The 21,779-nt window shown below is 44.2% G+C and overlaps 1 protein-coding gene across 8 annotated transcripts in view; it reads left to right on the forward strand.

The window, feature by feature from the left end:
• The window catches only part of RSU1 (Ras suppressor protein 1), a 300,130-nt gene that overhangs the window by 23,163 nt on the left and 255,188 nt on the right, over positions 1-21,779 (forward strand). For 7 of the 8 annotated variants that reach the window (XM_022580590.2, XM_022580592.2, XM_022580593.2 and 4 more), the window contains exons 3-4: positions 516-566; positions 19,772-19,892. In XM_022580590.2, coding sequence (XP_022436298.1) covers positions 516-566; positions 19,772-19,892 — 172 coding nt within the window. The remainder of the gene's footprint in view (positions 1-515; positions 567-19,771; positions 19,893-21,779) is intronic. The other variant, XM_022580587.2, reaches the window with a different exon arrangement.

A 21,779-nucleotide genomic window follows, 5' to 3' on the forward strand; every position in this document is an offset into this window, starting at 1 on the left:
AACCAAAACTTGTAGAGAGGAACTTGTGGAAGGTTCTTACTGGGATCATCTGAGAGCCTGTAGCAGCGTTTTGGGGTTGACCGTGGGCTCAGGGGCGGTAGGGTGACGTGGTCTCTGTCTCGACGCGATGGTTTGTTTAAGCATGTGGGGAAGTGGGGGAGGAGCTGTCCCTCCCCGGGCTCTGGGCCGGATCTCCTGACCCGTCCCCTTAGTGAGATGGGCTCTTGAGGCTGGACCACTGGGCCAGGCCGCCGAGCGGCACTAACCGGGCCTTGTCGTGTTTGGACCTGCGACATTAATGCCGTCAGTGCTGACTCGCTCTGCTCTGCTAATTGCATAGCTTTTCCTGATTTGGTTTAACATTGAGCAGACAGCCTTCTGTGAACCCCTGCTTCTGTTTTTTCGAGCGATAACACTCCAACCTGGGAAAATAACTTAGCACTTCACCTTGTAGGAGTGTAGGTGTGCTTTGGGCACATTAACTGACTGTGTGATTTCTCTTTTTTCTTTTACAGTCACCCTGTCCCACATCACACAGCTGGTCCTCAGCCACAACAAGCTAACGAGTAAGTCAGCGCCGTCCTGTTACACAACTTCTGACTTTTAGGGACTGTGGCAGTACTGCTGATTCTTCTGTCTTCCTTTAAAGACACTAGTGACAAGTGATTATTTAGGCAAACCGGGAGGTTACTTGGGTGACACTAAGGTACCTGAGTAGATGGTGGTCCTGTGTTTTGCAGTTTGCTCTGTTTTGAGGATTCTTCCCTATCATGTGTGTAAACGGAAGAAAGACAGTGACATTGTCTGGAAATGGTCCCCTTAGGGCATGGTAATTGCTGCAGTGACCTGAAATGCCGAGACTTTCATTATTATTTCAAAAAAAAACTTATCAAAAAGAGGAGGGCTTCCCTGGTGACACAGTGGTTAAGAATCCGCCTGCCAGTGCAGGGGACATGGGTTTGAGCCCTGGTCCGGGAAGATCCCACATGCTGCGGAGCAACTAAGCCTGTGCGCCACAACTACTGAGCCTGCGCTCTAGAGCCCGTGAGTAGCAACTACTGAGCCCACGTGCCACAACTACTGAAGCCTGCGCGCCTAAAGCCCATGCTCTGCAACAAGAGAAGCCACCGCAATGAGAAGCCCGCGCACCGCAACAAAGAGTAGCCCCCGCTCACTGCAACTAGAGAAAGCCCGCACGCAGCAACGAAGACCCAACACAGCCAAAAATAAATAAATAAATAAATAAAAAAAAGTTAGAATAAGAGTTCTTTGCTTTCATTTATACTTTCTCCTCAAAAGGGGAAGATGTAACTGTTGCTATACTTTTCTTCCCTGCTTGATGGGGGGAGAAGAAAAGCCCAAAGTTGTAAAAATTATATAGACTTGCATCTGTGTTTTTCAAGTTCTTGAGTCTGGTTTCCAAGGAAAATTGTCCTGGGCATTGGCAGTGGTACGGTTAACATATAGTAGATTTCATACCTCTTTGTAAAGCGTATCTTCTGTGAATAATTGTGGGCCATTTTATTTATTTATTTATTTATTTTTTTGTGGTACGCGGGCCTCTCACTGTTGTGGCCTCTCCCGTTGTGGAGCGCAGGCTCAGCGGCCATGGCTCATGGGCCTAGCCACTCTGCGGCACGTGGGATCCTCCCGGACCAGGGCACGAACCCGCGTCCCCTGCATCGGCAGGCAGACTCTCAACCACTGCGCCACCAGGGAAGCCCGCTATTTTATTTTTAGAGCTGTGACTTTAAAGTTTTTAATGACAGGGACCCACTCTGCCATCTGATTTCTAATTGACGGTCACTTCTTTGTGCTTGCCATATTTCCTGCAGACTTGAATAATTTTTCTAATCATGTGGCCGGAATTTGTTAGGGAGCTTTCCACGTCCAGTGAAACGAAGCAGAATGTCATGTTGAGGGATTTGTGTCGCGAATTTATGTGTGTGTGTGCGTTATATACAGCTTGAAGCAATGTCACAGAGCTGTTGATTACTGAGAATTGAGTGGCAGGGCCCCTCGTGTTTAGCAGACAGGCATATGAGTTCATTTTTAGCAAAAAGCACATGTTTGTATGGCAAGGGCAGAGGGGCACAATTGTCATGTTTGCGTATCGGGGGCTCCAGCAGCTGAAAGTGAGGCTGACAAGTCACGTGTGATCGTTATCGTAACAGGTAATAGGCTGCCACTTTCCTTGTTTTTGTAACAAACGGTTCTGCTCTTCACTGAGACCCTAATCCCAGTTCAGAGGGGATTTGCAGTTTGTTTTGGAGGGGGGACTGCATGATCCCTAAATTACCCCAGATTTTGTGAGCAGAAATTCCAGAAGCTGTCTGTCATTTAGCTCATGAACATATTTCTTCATTGCCAAGCTTACTACTGTTGTTAGATCTTGCATCATCATCACAGCAAAAGTTTCCATTTAAACAAGAAAGCCAAACATGTTTTATTCCTATTATACCATTAATTGATCCGGTCCTTCAACAGTCTTTCAGGTGGTTGTAGTTTATTTCTTTTTAAGTGTCCACAAAGAGAGAAATCTCAGGGATCAGGGGATCAATTTGTCTTTCCGGGCATGCAACATGAGATTAATTTGGGTAGGCATAAATACAGTTAAATTGTGTCTGCTGCTAAAGAGGTTTGCTGTGAATGGATGCAAACTTTTTATTTCTTCTTCCTTTTTTTTTTTTTTTTTTTCTTCCCCTTTCTCCCATTTCAGACACTCTTGGCCTAATCCAGTAAGCGCTAATTAATTGTCTTGGTAAATTCTGTTTCAAGCCACTGTGAGTGGTGTCAGTGACACCCGATCTGTTCCATCCACTAAGGTCAAATTAGCATCTTTTACTGTTTTTCTGGCATTTAAATGAATGGCTTTGCTATGGTTTTTCCAGTGTTTATAGTAAATATGTCCATTTGATGGAAATATAAATATGCATTACACGGAGGTGGGTGTGCCCACCCTCCTGTCACTTTTTATTGTAATCAGTGTGTTTCACTTTCTGTGGTCTTTAACGGGGACTGGCTGACAGCACCGCATTCAGACTCAAAAGATAAACCCCTCAGCACTGCTTTCATCTTGAAAAAGTATGTGTGTTTTTCTCTTCGTGTGCCAGTTACACTGTCATGATATCTCCTCTTGTGTACTTAGGGAATGAATCACCAGCTTCGTCACACTGGGACCTTGATCTGGGGACAGCTCTTGACTCCACAGACCTGAGCCGGTATCTGTAGGGCCGTTGGAACAGTGTAGCACTCGCACCTTTTCATGCTGGTGGTTTTGACATCAATGGGTCCACTCAACGCAGTACGACTGAGGCCACGTGGAAGGGGGAAGCGGGCTGATGACCCCTACATTCCCCAAGATTTTGTGAGTGGAAATTCTTGACGTTTTCGACACAAGAGTTCGTAAACGTCTTTCAAAATTGTCAGTGTGATCGCTGTTAGAGGTTCCTCATTTATTACAGCGACACGATTGACCATTAAACCTGGGGCTTGGGGCCCTGCTGATGGATTTTGGTGCAGTGATTGCGGGGTGACCCTGCTGGCAGCAACTTGCCCAGGTACACGTTCCCGCGATGCACGGAACGAGTGGGAGGCTGAGTTGCGAGTGAATCTTTTCCTTCTGCGTTTCTGCTGTGACTGGACAGGTAGCTCTCTGGGCACCGGAAGGAGGTGCTTTTCTGGCTTCAGAGGAAAGCTGAGGTTCTGACGCCAGGCCGCCCTGCCTCTCCCTTCCTCCCTTGCCTGCCCCCCCCCCACCCTCCGCCTCCACCCTCCGCCCACCCTCCTCCCGCACCCCTGCCCTCCAGGGCCAACCGGAACTCTCTCTTCCCCCAATGCCTGTTGTTCGTAGACTCTTGACGCCAGCGTGGCCCTTCCTCGTCCTCCTGTTGCTTCCTGTTCCTTCCTCTCCAGATATATCTTAAGCTTTGTTGAAGGCAGGGACCATGTCTTGTTCTTTTTTTTTTTTCCTTCATATTTATTTATTTATTTGGCTGCGCCGGGTCTTTGTGGCCACCTGCGGTCTCTTAGTTGCAGCATGTGCACTTCTTAGTTGTGGCATGTGGGCTCCTTAGTTGTGGCATGTGGGGCCTTAGTTGTGGCATGTGGGCTCTTAGTTGTGGCGTGTGGGCTCTTATTTGTGGCATGTGGGCTCCTTAGTTGTGGCATGCGGGATCTTAGTTCCCCGACCAGGGATTGAACCTGGGCCCCCTGCATTGGGAGCACGGAGTCTTAGCCACTGGACCACCAGGGAAGTCCCTCTTTTTCTGCTTTAAGGCCTGATGCTGAGTGCACAGCAGCTTCCCAGTCAGTCCTCATAGAAAGCAATAGTGGTTGATGGGAGGGGCAGACAGAGGACCAGCAGGGCCGGGGGGGAGATAGCCGGCCTCCGTGAAGTGGTCAGTGTGGGAAGCCGATAGTTTCCTCAGGATCAGCTGGTTAACGGACTTGGTTAGCCGTGGCCACTACGCACTTCTGTTTCTTAACTACTTATAGGCTCACTGCAAATGTGCTGAACTGTGAGCGCTCTAAAGAAACAGAACCTCAGGTCCTAGAAATCGCTGTCTGTGTCCCCTTTATAGGGGCCCTTTCATAGGTAAGGGATGATGTGCTGACACGGTACAGGCAGACCTCGCTTTATTGCACCTGGCAGACATTGCGTTTTTGTGGGGGAAATTGAAGGTCTGTGGCAACCCTGCGTGGAGCAAGGCTGTTGGCACCCTTTTTTTCCTACAGCATTTGCTTACCTCGTGTCTCCGCGTCACACTTTGGTAACTCCCACCGTATTTCAAACCCTTCACCAGCGAAGATGACGGCTCGTTGAAGGCTCAGACGATGATGGTCTGCACTTTTTTTTTTTTTTTAGCAATAAAGTACTTTTAAAGGTATGTACATTGTTTTCTAGACATAATGCTTTGCACACTTAATAGATGACAGGATAGTATAAACATAACTGTTACCGGCACCAGGAAGCCAAAAATTCGTGTGACTCAGTTTACAGCAGTAATCTCTTTATTGTGGTGGGTGGTGTGGAACCAAACCTGCATTGTCCCCAAGGTGTGCCTGTGCTCCTCGGGGACACCTAAGGACCCACGGTGGGGAAAGCGGGCATCATGACCACCCATGGGTGCTTTTTTCCACCCAGCGACCCTTGTGGGCTCAGCTGAGTTTCACTTCTCCAAAGGGAAGTGAAGACCTATACTATCCTGTATCTCCGGGTTTGGAACCTGCTAACTCTTTCACTTAGTTTTATATATTTAAGGTCCCAAATGATTTACTAATATTTTCATACAGTGAATTGTAGGTTAAGTTTCTTGAAATTAGGAGCCCCGTCGTATGCTTATATATATTGTACCATCCCACAGCAGTGCCAGAAGCGTGCAGAACGTGAAACAGACACTCAGTTAATGCCGGTTGATTAGTGGCTTGGTAGGTGGTACGTTTTGCTAAGTCCCAGCAGTCCGAGATGATAGACTCAAGGGCTTGCTTGCTCTCAGTGTGTCTAAGATGGGGACGCAGCATTATTTCAAAGGTGATCTTCCTGTGTCCCTGCTCTCCTGCCTTGGTGATGACCCTCCCTTGTAAATAAGCCAGGGTTAGATGAGTCTTTTTCAGTCTGCGCCTTATCTGATCCCTGGTTTTTATGGTATTTGGGAGTTTTAGCTTTGTAAATGTTTTTCTGCTTGTTTGCAGTCTTAAAGAGGAATTTCTTTCTGAGACAACCATTTTAAGACTTGTCCACTAGAGGTCACTGTTGGGATACGTTACTTTTTTTTTTTTTCCCTCATTTTGTACTAAAAGATTAGAAATCAAATTTGTGTTGTCAGACGAAATTTTTTTGCAAGTTTCTTGGCTCCGTCCAACAGGGATGTTACTACTTCCATTTACATAATGCAGTTTTGCCATAATTAATGTAGATAAGGAGGTATGTTATTTTTCTGTTTGACTCCCAAAATTTAAGTATACATTCAGTGTCACGTGTCATTTTTAGTGTTTATTATGGCTACTTTCTCATGTTAGAAACTTTTCTTCCAGTCTGTTTAAACTGAGAGGATTTTATTGCCTTTTATAGTAATTTTCGTATTGAGTATATATGAGATTTTTTTTCTCCTGTGGAAGAAAGAAGTTTAAAATATGTATGTATGTGACTAGATTTTAATTTGAAAATAACCGTGCATTTTGTGCGTATTTAGACTGATTCTTTTACTGAATGCCACTGTGTAGGGAAGAATACTATGCATTATGAAATGAATTACATTCTGCGTCACGGATAAAACAATCTCTGAGCATCAATTTTTCAATGTGATGCTTTTCTTAATTTGAAAAAGAATTTTATTCTTACAGCCAAACCTATGTACAAATATTGCCAGCACCTTAAATGTGACAACAGTATTTATTTTCATTTTGTGACCCATGCACGTTAAGGACTAAACCGTCATCATTTTCTGCAAGATGCAAAGGAGGTCTTTTTGCTTTGTGCAAACACTGAACAACCAGCTCTATGTAAACCTTTCATAAGTGTGGGTCTCTGAATGTAATTGTTTAGTTTTATACTTTGAACTTTTAGCTGTCATGTAAAACATTCTCTTGAGATATTAGCAGCTTTGCCAGCCATAACTGTGACCCTGTCTTGTCATTTAATGTGTCGGAAATGGCTAGGCAGGCAGTAAACCTAAGTGTGATGGCAAAACTTATTTCTTTTTTTTAACAGGCTATTTCTTATTAGTTATAGCTTATATATGAATTCAAAATTATAATGAACAAGAAAATACTAGGGTATTTTCTTTAGTGATTTCAGTAACGTCTTTATAAAGATAATATTCTAAGCACATGGAAGCTAATATAATGTTCTAAGATTTTATGCATATATATATATTGATAGTATCTCTACTGTACGTCTTATTATAAAGGAATTAAGGAACATGTTTTGCATGAAAATATTGCAGTCTCAAAATATGCAGATCCAGTTATAACGAAGAAAAGTGAGCAGTTTTTAAAAAGCATAATAAACTGAAACCCTTTTCGACAGACATAATAGATTGTTGAGATGAATGAGAAAAATGAACTGTCCCAACTTGTAAGAATGACCTTCACCAGTCTTCCAGCACCTTCCTATTGCCAAGTGTCTAGTTATTTCCTCTTTCATAGATTATTTGTCATGCCTTATGCAAAAGTTCTTGTGCATGGCTTGTATGAAATTAAAGTATGAGGGAGAATATGCAAAATAAATTGCCTCTCTGTCATGAATTTACCTTGTGACAGTATCAAAACAACTTGCTGTTTGCATTTTAACAGAGTACAAATGTATTTATAATACAGAGGCTTTGATCAATAGCTTATTTTTTTAATTAGTGCACATTCATCAATTTGTTCCTGTGCCATCGTTTGAAAGATTGGATTCAAAAAAATGTATACATAGTATTGAGCCAGACAGCTATTAATCGAACAGTATCTTTCCGATGGTGCCACTGGTTAGGTACCATTTAAAAAATCGCCTGTAGTTGGGAGTTTGTTATTTTGGGTTTTAGTAAGGAAGCATGCAGGGCCGTCACATCTGTTGGCCCCAGGGTCCAGAACCAGCACAGTCCAAGACCAGCGGGTGAAGTTGGAGAAGGTGGGTTTCGATGCAGTTGTATCCTCCGCTCGGACACTTGTCATCCTCTGATCCCCTTTCATGTCAGCCCCACCATCCCAAATGTACCTACTCTAGAATTCCTCTTCTTGGAGTCCTGCCCTGTGCTAAGAGGAAGCAAGCTAAGGGTAGTGTGTTAATTCTTCCACAACAGATTTTTAAATGGAACGACTTCACTTATGGGAATTTCAGAAAGGTGGCAGGCTGTGGAGATCATTATATGCGAGCTGATGGAAACTGTCACTTTCCAAACCCTAGCTCACCCACCGTGGGGAGCTGATCTTGGAAAGGGTTTCTTTTACTATTTCTTTAAAATTTAAAAAATTAAAAAAAAATTTTTTTTGGAGTCTAGTTGATTTACAGTGTTGTTTTAGTTTCTGCTGTGCAGCAAAATGAATCAGTTACGCATGTACATATATCCTTTCTTTTTTAGATTCTTTTCCCATTATAGGCCATTACAGAGAATTGAGTAGAGTTCCCTGTGCGATACAGTAGGTCCTTATTAGTTATCTATTTTATATGTAGTAGTGTGTATATGTCAATCCCAATCTCCCAATTTATCCCTCCCCCCGTCCCCTTCGGGTAACCATAAGATTGTTTTCTACAGCTGTGATTCTATTTCTGTTTTGTAAATAAGTTCATTTGTACCGTTTGTTTTAGATTCTACATATAAGTGATATCATACGATATTTGTCCTTCTCTGTCTGGGTTACTTCACTCATTATGACAATCTCTAGGTCCATCCGTGTTGCTGCAAATGGCATTATTTCATTCTTTTTAATGGCTGAGTAGTATTCCATTGTATATATGTACCACATCTTCTTTATCCATTCCTCCATCAATGGACATTTGGGTTGCGTCCATGTCCTGGCTATCTTTTACTATTTATAATACGACCCTCAAACGGAATTTATCTACTAGCAGAAGTTTCTGTGTAAGTCATCTGCTGACTCTCTCTTCTAGGGGATGTGTGTGCACACGTGTATCATGGTGGCGGGGGGAGCAGATATTCTAAAAGGTGCAATACTTGGTGATATACGTTCTTTTAGAGCAGTTCTTGACATTTCATAACTCATCTTTTTTAAGAATAGGGTGAAAGCCGTGTCCATGATTCCTAGAAAATCGCACATAATCCTTATAATTTCAGCAGGTTTGTAGATCCTGTTAAAACCATCCATGAATTTTTTAGGGGCGCGTGGAGCTCAGATTTAGAAACCTTGAGTAGGGGAGGGATAACATTAGTATATTTGCAGTGTGGATACACCAATCCTGTATCTTAGAGGGGATGTTTCCTGGAAATATGTGCAAAACTTCAAAAAGGTGATTTTTAAGGCATGTGAAACTCATTCTTTTTATGATAGCTTTTAAAAAGTGCTCATAAGCTCCATCTGATTTACATACTTCAACTTAAATTTTATGAAATAAGAATTTGTAATCTACGCGGGCCTCTCACTGTTGTGGCCTCTCCCGTTGAGGAGCACAGGCTCCGGATGCGCAGGCTCAGCGGCCATGGCTCACGGGCCCAGCCGCTCCGCGGCAAGTGGGATCTTCCCGGACCGGGGCACGAACCCGTGTCCCCTGCATCGGCAGGCGGACTCTCAACCACTGCGCCACCAGGGAAGCCCCTAGAATTTGTAATCTTGAGTGACACACACGTGCAGGCAGACCTCCTTTTATCGTACTTTGCCTTATTGAGCTTCACTGATACTTTGTGTTTTTACAAATTGAAGGTTTGTGGCAGCCCTGCACTGAGCAACTGTGTTAGCACCATTTTTCCAACAGGGTTTGCTCACTTCGTGTCTCTGTGTCACATGTCGGCAATTTTCACAGTATTTCAAACTTTTTCTTTATTATTAAATCTGTCATGGTGGCCTGTGATCAGCGATCTTTGCTATCACTGCTGTAACTCGTCAAAGGCACAGATGGTGGTTGGCTCTTTTTAGCAATAAAGTACTTTTTCACTAAGTTAAGATTTTTTTTTTTTTTAGCAATAATGCTGTTGCACACTTAATAGACTACAGTATAGTGTAAACATTTGTACGCACTGGGAAACTCACTTTATTGTGGTGGTCTGGAACCGAACCCGCAGTATCTCCGAGGTATGCCAGTAGTGTGTGTATATATATATATATATATATATATATATATGTTTTCTTCAACTCCAGTAGAACATTGAGAAAGCCTTTCTGTTCTCAGTTTTTCTTTCCCGTTGTCAGTCAGCTTAACAGGACGGAACACCGCTCTGATACAATGGACCACGAGTTAACAAACTCGTCGACCCGTTTTCTCCTGCTTTGGATCTGAACTTTCTTGTCTAACCTTCTGCTGTGCCTTTAGGCTTTTCCCGCCTGTGTAGCCTCTGTTGCAGTCGCCTGATTCCTAGCAGAAGTGCCTGCCCGTCTCTCCCAGTCGTGCTCATCCTTCCAGAAGTTGAGACGCATTCTCATCTTTCTCCGCAAAGCCCTTCTTTCCGGCCAACTGTGCGGGGACTAAAGGATAAGGTGTCCACAGCTTTTTCGCTTCGAAAGACCACATCCCCCAGAGACCGTGACCTGAGTGTGAAAGGAAGGGTTGGTTTTGGAGGGCTTGCTCTGTATCTGGGGGGGCGGCAGCCTTCACATGGTTGAGGAACCTGAGCTGGAGGTTGGGGGCCTCACTCTGGCTTTGAGCCTCTGTGCTCCCCCTTCCTTCCCCTGCTGCCTCCCCCTGACGATGTCCGTGTGCAGTAACGCCCCGCTTCAGGGAATCTCGGAGCTCTGTGGACCAGACGTTGGCCCTGGACCATCACTTGTTCAAACAGAAGAGCAGGGAGCCTCCCCAGCGTTAAAGGCATAGTCATGATCAGAAGGGGAGTTGACAGAGGTACAGTGTGGGTTTTCCAGCCCCGGGAATCTTCCTCCACCCCCTTTCCGTCTGCCTCTTGTACCCCTTCATCACCACCGGAATGTAAGGCAAGGAAGGAAGAGAAGCAGCCCTGTGTGGCTGCCCTCTTGCTGAAGTCATTCTTTTTTTTATTTTTTATTGAGGTCTAGTTGATTTACAATCTTGTGTTAATTTCTGCTGTACAGCAAAGTGATTCGGGTACGCATAGATATGCATTCTTTTTCATATTCTTTTCCATTGTGGTTTATCCCAGGATATTGAATGTAGGTCCCTGTGCTCTACGGTAGGACCTTGTTACATATCCATTTGCTGAAGTAATTCTTAATTGTGAAAGAAGACATGAACTGTTGGCAAAGCGCTGTGTGTGTGTGAGAGAGAGGGAATTGGATTTGTCCAATCTCCTTCTTAATAATTGAGGATTGAGAGAGTGTGTGTAGAATACTACATTGTAATAATTTTTAAAGTTTAAGAGCCTGGATAGCTCTTTCTGTGTCCCTGAGCCTGCTTTCTGCATTGATGGATTGAAATGTATTCAGTGGTCTTTTCTTTCTCACTCTTTTCCGTGTTTCCAGACTTCTTAGGCATCTTTGCTAGAGGACGGAACCTCCACCCTTTTCTGGTCCTTCACTGGGTGTCACCTCCTCCCAGGCCCTTGAAGGTCACTGCCTTTCCGCTTGGTGCTGCTGCTTCAACCCAGCTCCCAAATTAAAGCTATTTCTTGATGTCCTGCCTGGTTGCTGCTGTAGCCCCTCTGCGCTGGAGTGTGATTTCGCAGGTGTGTTCCTAAAAGAATTCACGGTCTGGGAGGACACCTGAAAACTGCATGGACCTTTCCTTCGTTCCTTCTGGGAACTTAATGTAAGATTCAGACATCAGCTAAATTTTGCATCCTCAGAGGAGCAGAAATCCATGCTTGTCAGCTTTTTAGAAGATTTGTTTGGCTATGTGTACACACATTTTAGACCCCAGGGATAGATATTTTTGCATGTTAGACTTTATACTATAAAATCTGCCTTACTGCTTGCTTGTAACTTTTTCCCGTAATTTTTGTATACTTGATTATTCTCATTGTTGCTGAAAAAGTGGGACCATTTTTTTTTTTTTTTGCAGTAAATTAAGTCAGGGATAGTTTTGGTTACTAGAACTACTTGAGCTGCAGAATCTTACGGAGGCCCATGATAGGATACACTAAGTATGTCCTTCTGGGTGTGGGTGCTCGGTAAGTACCGTTGATTAACGGAAAGCATCACTCTTGTCACTTATGCTAATAATATTTGGGGCATCTTGGCCATTGTTGGGTGGCTATTTAGCTATTTCATTCTTACCTTGAGGAACATGTAGATCCTGTTAAATGAGAATTTGCTTTACTGTTCCATAATCTTTATGTTTTTAAATAACCTGTAACTCCCCTAATTCAGTGTTATAGTAGCTGCTCTGGGGGAGATCCCGTAAAACCTATAAAGCTGGTTATCATCAGTATACCTTTGAACTTCAGATTCTTATACTAAGATATAATTAGTTCATTATCCACCTCGCGTCTTTGGCCAGAAAACAAAAGTCATTAATCACTATAGGTACAAATGACCTTTTTTTTTTGCATATAAAATTCTGAAGAGCGTAATTATTTGCAAGAGTGAGGAGATTCTTCTTTACATGCAATCGTTAAAATGGCATTCAGGACGGTGATTCCTAATTTGCTGAGAGAATTGGCATCTATATAATTAGCCTAGACATTACCTCTGTGGTGTGAATAGACTAATGCCTTCCAGCTAGTGTAGCCAAGGATTAAGAGGGCTTTCCTTTTACTCTGACCAAGAATGGCCCAATTCAGATTTCATATAGTTTGACATTTCGTATAGTTTCTGTTACTTTGGTGTCTTCCCACCAGGGTGAAGGGGGATGGTTGTTAGCCAATATTATATTCATCAAATATTGGGGCAAAGCAGTGTTTGCTTTCACCATTTCTTCTCAAATGGTGTTCTTCCCCCACTGACTGCCTAACAAATAATCTCACTCATTTTCATGTATGCTGATGCTTTCGGTCATTTTTCTATTAACTTCACTGCAGCAGTGTAACTCAAGGATCAGCGTAACGGGCCCCATTTGAATTTTCTTCTACCCTCCCTTCATCCTTTGTTAAAGAAATTTCATACAGCAGCAGAAGCATGTAACAATCTGACTGGGCATTTTTATTTGTTATGACGACAGACAAAAATCTCCAATTTTTTTTGGCTACATCGCATGGCTTGTAGGTTCTTAGTTCCCCAACCAGGGATTGAACCCGCACCCTCGGCCGTGAAAGCGCCGAGCCCTAACCACTGGACCGCCAGGGAATTCCCTCAGATCTCCTATTTTTAGTATAAATATGTCAGGTTTGGGGAAGCAGTGCTATTGAATTTATTTTGCTTTACCTTATCCCATGTGAGATCTTTGGGCATTGTTTGGCCTGTGGGTCAGGGGCACTTTGGTGTTCCTGGAAGTGAGCCCGAGATGGTAGCATTTCACCCCTGGCAGTGCAGGGCGCGTGCCCATCACCGGGTTGTGTCCTAGTCTCCGTCTTGCTGTGGGCCGTGACTCCCATCAGGTCCCTGCTCTGAGGCTCCCTCTTCTTGCACATGGGGCGGCCGGCATCCCACTGCTTTCCCATGAAGGAGGCAACGGCTGAGCCACTAATTTGGGGTTTCAAAGAGGCATGCGGGCAGGGACCCCTGGTTTCCACACTCTGGTCTAGTTCTGCTCCTTTGCAGGAATCGTCAGAGCCGAAACCAGTCTGGGTGACGCTGTAGGAAGAGCTGTCAGGGGAGTTCAGTGGAGACGGTGGGGAGACTTCACAAGAACCTCCATGTGTTCCAGCAGCTTCCGGGCTCCTGTTTTCAGCGCCGACCAGATGGTTCTAAAGACCAACGCGTGACCCCCCGGCCCTTCCGTGGGCTGCGCTCAGGCGAGCACCTGTCCTTCTGGGTCGCGTGGTGCCTGCTGCACCCAGAGCCCGTCACCCTTCACGGTTTAGTTTCTTTGCCTCGGGGGCTGCAAGATGCTCTTGCCGGATCGGCTGCAGCCCAGCTGGGTTGCCTCTGCCATCGCTGCTGCCCACTGTTCTGCAGTGACCCACAGGGTTTCCAAGGCCAGAGGTACAGCGAGTGGTACCTCGCCGTGGGAGCACACGCGGGTGTGGTGAGCTGCTGCTGGGGGACTTGGTTTCGTGGACTAGGGGATTCGGTGCTTTCCCCCCTTGAGCGTCATCCGTACTACCCCGCACTGATTTCGCGGGAATGAGCTGTGTGGGAAAGCAGACGGTGATGGGAAGTGGTTTGATTGCAGCCCCCAGGTTGGGAGCTTTCGCCACCGGAAGTGTCTTTCGTTTTTGTTTTTTTCCCATTTTATCAGCCCCCAGTCTCAGTAGCTCACTGGGGTAGCAGAGGAGTCCTAACTGGGATCCGATTGGTTATTATAACCTTATTCCTCATGAGTGTGTGCCGTAAGGGACGTACGTATTGGATTCATGATTTTCATGTCACCACTGACTTTTAAGTTTTCTGATCCAAAATAGGGTTCCCAGAGCAGCATCGTTGCCATCCCCTGGGAACTTGTTGGAAGTGCAGGTTGTTGGACCTCACCCCAGACTACTGAGTCGGCAACTCTCGGGTACCCCCCCAATATGTGTTTTAACAAGCCCTCCAGTAATTCTGATGTACTTGAGGGTTTGAGGCCCACTGCTTTATTTATTTATTTTAAAAACTTTATTGGAGTGCAGTTGATTTACAGTGTTGTTTCACGTGTACAGCAAGGTGGTTCAGTTATACATATACACATATTCATTCTTTTTTAGATTCTTTTCCCATGGAGGTTATTACAGAATATTGAGCAGAGTTCCCTGTGCTCTACAGTAGGTCCTTGTTGGTTATCTATCTTATATATAGTGGTGGGTATGTGTGGTCATCCCAAGCGTCTGGTTTATCCCCGCCACAAACACACACACATTTCCCCTCTGGTAGCCATAAGTTTGTTTTCAATATCTCTTAAGTCTGTTTTTGTCTTGCAGATAAGTTCATTTATTTCTTTCCTTCCTTCCTTCCTTCTTCCCTCCCTCCCTCCCTCCCTTCCTTTCTTATTAGTTTCCAGAGGCCCCCTGTGTTAGAGCAGTGCTGTCCAGCAGAAGTTTGCAGTGATTGGAATGTTCTGTATTTGTGCTATCCAGTATGGTAGGCACGAGCTACATGTGGCTGTCAAGGTCTTTAAATGTGGCTACTGTGACCAAGCAACTGAATTACTGATTGTATTTCATGTCAACTCATCTAGGTTTAAATTTATTTATTCTTCTTCTTTCTTTTAAAAATACCTTTATCCAGTTTCCTCAGCTCCTACCCCACCGCCTCAGGACCACTGGTGACCACAAATCAGATCTCTTTTGCTTTGAGGTTTTCTGGTGTGTTTTTGTTGTTGTTTTGTTTTTACAGATTCCACATGTAAGTGAGATCATACAGCATTTGTCTCTCCCTGTGTGACTTACTTCACTTAGCATAATGCCCTCAAGGTCCATCCATGTTGTTGCACATGGTAGGGTTTCCTTTTTTATGGCTAAATAGTATTCTGTTTGTGTGTGTGTGTGTGTGTGTGTGTGTGTGTGTGTGAGAGAGAGAGAGAGAGAGAGAGAGGGAGAGAGAGAGAGAGAGAGAGAGAGAGAGAGAGTGAATGTCTATGTATCACATTTTCTTTATTCATCTGTCAACAGACAACTAGGTTGTTTCCATATCTTGGCTATTGGGAATAATGCTGCAGGGAACATGGGATTCAGATACCTCTCTGACATAGTGATTTTGTTTTCTTGGATTAAATACCCGGAAGTGGAATTGCTGGATCATATGATAGTTCTATCTTGAATTTTTTGAGGAACCTCCATCCTCTTTTTCCCTAGAGGCTACGCCAACTTACATACCCATTCTAGATTGATTGATTGATTCATTGATTTATGCATTCATTCATGCTGAGCCTCTCGGCATTCGGAATCTTAGTTCCCTGACCAGGGATCAGACCCATGCCCCCTGCAGTGGAAGCGTGGAGTCTTAACCACTGGACCGCCAGGGAGGTCCCCCCACTCTAGCTTTAAGTTGAAATAGCCACACATAACGTGGCTGCATCCTGGCCCGCCCAGCCCCAGAGCATCTCCTGCTGTTTATCATTGTGTGAATTAACTCCTAAAAGCCTTTAAGAAAATATGTTACTGTTAATTGTATATTCTAGAACAAAATGCTCTTAGAGCGAAGCTCCAATTGCTACAACGATAGTTGATTTAGGTTCTTACGTTGGAGAAATGGTTGGCTGCTGTTAGCTAGTGGGGGAAGCATGTTCCTGAAGGTGACATTGGTTTTGTGAATACGTTTCATCTGTGCAGTGTCCGGTGGCCGTACCTCTCCTGCATGTAACCGAAGAGGACAGATACATGTCCTTTTAGGAGGAGTTACGCGCTGTTCACTAGTAACTGCTGGGTCAGTGGTTCTTAGGGTTGGACCTCTGGTCTGTCTGCTGTGTCCATCCAGTGCCTCCTGCCCCAGGGAGCTTTGTAAAGAGATGTTCATGGAGATCAGGCGAGCCCCGTTTTGCCCGCTGTCCCCGAGCCCCCCAGGCCCTTCAGGTTTCCTGTCGTGGAACCACTCAGAAACCGTGCAGTGGCTGATTGCTGAGTCTGGGCCAGTACATGGTTCTCTAGAAGAAACTCTAGAATAATTTTCAGGTTGTTAGATTGAGAAGGACTTGAAGGAAGAGAGGGTCTTCCTGGGCTTGTTAGTCTGAATAATTACAAATGCCAGAAGATACGCCGAGATCAGTCTCTGGGCATACGTAGTTCCTGGGGGACGTGACGTCATCTTTGTCCCCTTTTGCAAAGCACAGCAGGCGCTCTGGGCCTAGAGCATCCCCAGCGGTCACCGATCCTCTGACCAAAGCAGAGAGTGGCATGTAGGAGACAGGGCACACCTGAGAGTCCTTAGGGGCCTTTCTGCAACCTCCTCTAGCAACTGAATTCTCAAAATTGAAGCCGCCATCATTGGTTAGACAGAAAACGATACTGAATTCTCTGTCATAAGCAAAGTTCTGCATGGCTGAGCTTCCTAACTGAGGGCCCCGTTTGTTGCATTATTTAAACCCATATCATTGATTTTCACAATCCAGCTCTTCTTAGAATCCTAGAATGCTACAGCCAGGCGGAAGGGAATGTAGAAATGGTCATCATCCAGTCTTCTTTTTTTTACTGGAGGAAACGGATGCCCAGAGAGGTTGTGAGTTGAGTTAAGGACACACAGCAAGTTCAGGGCTGATCGGGGAGTACAGAGCCAGCCCGGGATGAGCAGGCCAGGCCTCCTGGGTTCTTCCGTTGCACGGCCCCTCTGTTTCTTTTGTGGACTCAGCTCCTTGTCGTCTGTAGGCTGCGCGTGTACTGCTGGGGGGTCATGGTCAGAAGCTGGACAGATGGATGGAAAAGGAGCATTTCAGATGCAGGATAAGAAATATATTGATGCTCACTGCTTAGTTATATTGTATTTATTTTTATTTATTTTTGGCTGCATCGGGTCTTCGTTGTTGCAGTGGCTTTCTCTAGTTGCAGCAGGTGGGGGCTACTCTTCGTTGCGGTGTGCGGGCTTCTCATGGCGGTGACTTCTCTTGTTGCGGTGCACGGGCTTCAGTAGTTGTGGCGCACGGGCTTAGCTGCTCCGTGGCATGTGGGATCTTCCTGGACCAGGGCTCGAACCCGTGTCCCCTGCACTGGCAGGCGGATTCTTAACCATTGCACCACCAGGCAAGTCCCTGCTTAGTTATATTTTAAAATGCTGCTTCTTGCTAGCATGTCACGTAGCTGTTTTGAAAATTCCACCAGGATATTCTGACTGGTGACACATTGCTACTCCCTTTTTATAATAGCTTCTCGTAAATTGTTCGTGGATCTGTGTATATGGTTTAGTTACTGCACAGCTGTTACTCATATTGTTAACTGGTTATTTTTTTGGGGACAGTTTTGTTGGGATTGGTTTGCTTTCCAAGCACTAGACCTGTCTCCGTTGATGACTCTGATACCCCTTCTTTTGTAACTTACTTTCTTTAAGTAGCATGCCTCTGTTACTTTATCCCAAAGGTATTGAAACGCTAGGCGCTAAAAGTTTATGCTTCTGTGCACAAAATAGCCTTCTCTAAATGTTTGTTGAAAGAGCAAAGGTTATCCCATCCAGATAGGTCTGAAGGTTAATTTCTTTTGGATTTAACTATGGCAGGGGAGGGGGCTGGTTTCTGTAGTTTAGGAAGACTTAGCTGTGTAAGTTTTTCCCCTTCTCATTTGAATGGAGTCTTTAGCAAAAAATTCACATGCGCGCCAGAAATCTGGGAGAGGTTGAGTAAATCGAATGTGGGGTTATTGTTTGTGTCCACAAAACAAAGCCCTAAATCACGTTTAGCATAATTTGTGGTTTTAAATTGGACTGATTTAGCAAGGAGAGTGAAATAATCTCTCATCCTGTCAAAAAAGGCGATACCTTCGGACCAGCATTTAATTGCATTGGCAAAGTAACTTCAGGAAGGTGGCAGTAATTCTGGCTGCATTATTCTTGGTCTGTGCTTAAATTGAGACCATCATTTTCTCCTGGTTGCACTAACTTTCTTTATTGCTCTTCAGACTAATTAGATGAATGCACAGGGAGAGAAGCTTAATGGTAGCTGGAGGGTGAACAGGGAAAGGGTGAAGTTTCTGAGCAGGGCCGTAATCATCCATAGGTTTGCACTTTACACACTTCAGGGTCCAGGTAGAGAGAACAGGTAAACGAACACTTAGAAACCTAGCAGGTACAGCCTGATGCACTTGTTCGCGGTCGTTTACACAACGTGAATACCATTCATTCCCGCAGAAGTGTGTGTGTTATTGATGACACAGCTAAAGACGTATGCTTTTGCAGCCGTGTCGTACAGATAGGGCTCACCCACATTCACGACGCCTTACATATCTCGGGTGTCTGGAAATGTTACGCACACCTTGGTCGTGGTTCTAAGCAAAGTGCCCCCAGGTTTCCCCAGTCTTCTGGGGCACCCCTGGAGGGGGCTGTTGGGATGGGAAGAAGATGTACTGACATAAGACATAACACTTTCTTCTCTTGTACCCAAGGCCTTTGTCCATGGTTTCAGTTACCTGAATAGTCTTGGTATTAAGAGTTTACATGAACCGTGGATGAGCTGGTGGCCCGTAACCAGTGTTTGTAGAAAGACTGAAGCAGCAAATGGGGTAGATGAAGTACGGTCTGTTGCAAGGCTTTCTGCTGAGAGCACTTTTGAGGTAAAGGTGCCTTTGGCTTTTACACTTGTATTGGCAGGTGTATACTCTAGGGAGGGAAGAGCCTTTCAGCTCCCCCATGGTTTATAAAATAAACCACTCTTGACCTGTAGACTCATATTCATATCATGCTACTGAGTTCATTTTTCATACGGCGGTATGACAGTGCCGTGATATGTTGCTAACCTGATGTAAGGGTGTGTGTGTGTGTATTGATCAACGTGCAAAGGCCAGAGGCCAAAATCAGAAACTAAGTAGGTTGACTGTTTCATCATTCACGGTTGGGTTTAAAAATCACTGTGGTTGGGTCCAGTGTTAAGAGAACAGCTCTTCAGACAACAGATTATTGAAACAGCTGATGACGCATGACTCGGGAGGGGATTTGGAGTTTGCTGACTTCCTTTTGGTGGAGATGTGAGGAAACCAAAAGGAAGAAGACAATTAGTAGTCATTACATGACAACAATAAAAGTATAATTTTACATCTAAGAGAGTAAATCTTAAGAGTTCTCATCACAAGGAAAACCATTTTTTTCCTTTTTCTTTTGCACCTGTGTGAGATGATAGATGTTCACTAACCTTATTGCGGTAATCATGTTGTGTGTAAGTCAAATCATTATGCTGTACACCTGGAACGTATACAGGGCTGTATGTCAGTTGTATCTCAATAAAACTGGAAGGAAAAAAAATTAAATTAAAAAAATGGAAGTATATAATGCTCTGTAATGTTCACTTATAGACTGTTTATGGCACAGAAATTCTCTTCTGCCCTTTAAAGAAACATTTCTATGTCTACCGAGTGGTGAGCTACTACCTAAGAAACACCTACAGAAATTAAGTAAGATGTATATACGTGAACAAGATGGTCATGCTGGAGTTTCATCTTTCTCTCATTTGAAAGGAAAACAAATGTTCCCGCATTCACCCTCAGCGTTTCTGTTTCCGTAGCTGTGCCACCAAACATAGCAGAACTGAAGAATTTGGAAGTGCTTAACTTTTTTAATAACCAGATTGAGGAGCTGCCCACGCAGATCAGCAGCCTTCAGAAACTCAAACACCTGAACCTCGGGTGAGTCTCCTGAAGGGGAAGGGAAACTGGGAAGAGGAGGGGCTTAAAAAGGGGTGTGGCCAAGGGCGAGGGCGGGGTTTGCCATTTATAGGATTACGTAGGAGAAGCTGATTTCTAATTTCTTTCTGTACTTTAGGTTTTTGAAAAAGTTTTATTGTTTAAATACATCCTTCCAGTGGCCTACATTAGCGCATATCTATTCACGTACTAATTGAGAAGCTAGTTTTTTTTTTGTTGTTGTTACTGTATTTTGTTTCCAACAAAATTTTATTTCCGTTATGTTGACCGGGAAGGGACCTATTTGCATAGCTAGCAGGAACTGTGCAGACCAATTGTAATATGCTTTATTTCTTTCTCTCTGTGTAGTGTAGAAATAGTGTCCAAAGCACCTTCCTTATCTACAGACGGGAGGATACATTTCCCAACACTGCTTCATTGATTCTTACAATTTTTCTTTTTTACAGTTGAGATGTTATAATCCTGTGTTTCTCTTTATACAAAGGTGAAGAGAGGAGTTTTGATTCAGCTGAGGTTGCAGAATCAGGGTGCAGTGAATAATAATAATACCTTGTGTTCTTACAATGCTTTACAGTTTTCAGAGTCCTCATACTGGTATTTGACCCTCTTAACAGTTGGGAAGGAGGAAGGGCAGGCATTACGGCCTTCATTTTGTGGAAGGAAGCCAGGCCCTTTCCAAGAGGTTAAGTGACTTACTGCTGATTGCCCCTGAGGTTAGTGGCTGAGCTCGGCAGAGAACCCCATTGTTGGGGGGTCCATGCCTTGTCCGTCAGACACCTAGATGGCACCCAGAACTTGGACCTACTGAATTTCAGCTTCATTGTTGTAGCTGTTAAAGGAAACTGCCCACTCTTGCCTCATCCTCCGTGTAGAATAATATATTCATTAAATTATAGACACTAAGTGCTGTGATTCCATTCGTGATTTACGTGGCGTGGCTATAGACGCGGGCCAGGTATTTATCAATTTACTAGGAAGCAATCATGAAAAAAAAATCATTCATGGACTGATTTTTAGCTTATGTTTTTTCAGCAGGGGCCTGGTTAGACACCCTTAATTTGCGGTTCACTCTGGTTGAGAGATGCCCTTTGTAAGCTCCGTGAGCATTCTTTTCCCCCAAGGTCTGAGGGGAAGTTGGGTTTAGAGCTTGATATCAGATAGCTTTTTCCTCCTACAAATAGAGAGACTGTATACCCATCTGGCAGAGCAGAAAAGAAAGGACCCTCCGTTTACATCTCTGATTTGAAAATTATGAAGTCCTAATATTTCATTTGCATATAAGAAAGAAGCTAAGACAAGATGTATGTACTAGACATGTATTCTTACTGTTAATCTCCTTATCATTTACTAAGTGAGTTAATAGTTATAGGTAAGGTCCAAAATGGCGGAGAGTCGACTTCCACTAGACCTTGAGCCTCAGTAAACATCATTGTAATACATCAGCTAAATGACACACCCACAGGCATCATGATAGTTCTGAGGCAGACCATAAAAGGCCGAAAAGTGGGCGGGGGCCCAATTCCTGGAAATCCCCGCCCCTTCCCCCAAATAGGTGGGATACTCTCCCACTCATTAGCCTCTGAAATTACCCACCACTAAAAGAACTGACAACCCCGTACCCTGGCGTCTCTTGCCTTCTCAGATGACCCACACTCTGTCTGTGGAGTGTGTATCTCCCTGAATAAACCTTCTTTCACTAAAAAAAAAAAAAAAAAAAAGTGCTAGGAATAGTACCTGGCACATAGTAAGCTGTACCTAAGTGTTCACTTTTATCATCATCATTGTTTTATTTATGGGTTCATTTATCTCAGGACTATGTAATTGCCTTTTTTTTTTTTAATTTATTTCTGGTCGTGTTGGGTCTTCGTT

This window comes from Delphinapterus leucas, chromosome 2 (assembly GCF_059928025.1).
Source record: "Delphinapterus leucas isolate spDelLeu-1000000601 "Yukka" chromosome 2, BTC_Dleu_Yukka2, whole genome shotgun sequence".
NCBI lineage: Eukaryota > Metazoa > Chordata > Mammalia > Artiodactyla > Monodontidae > Delphinapterus > Delphinapterus leucas.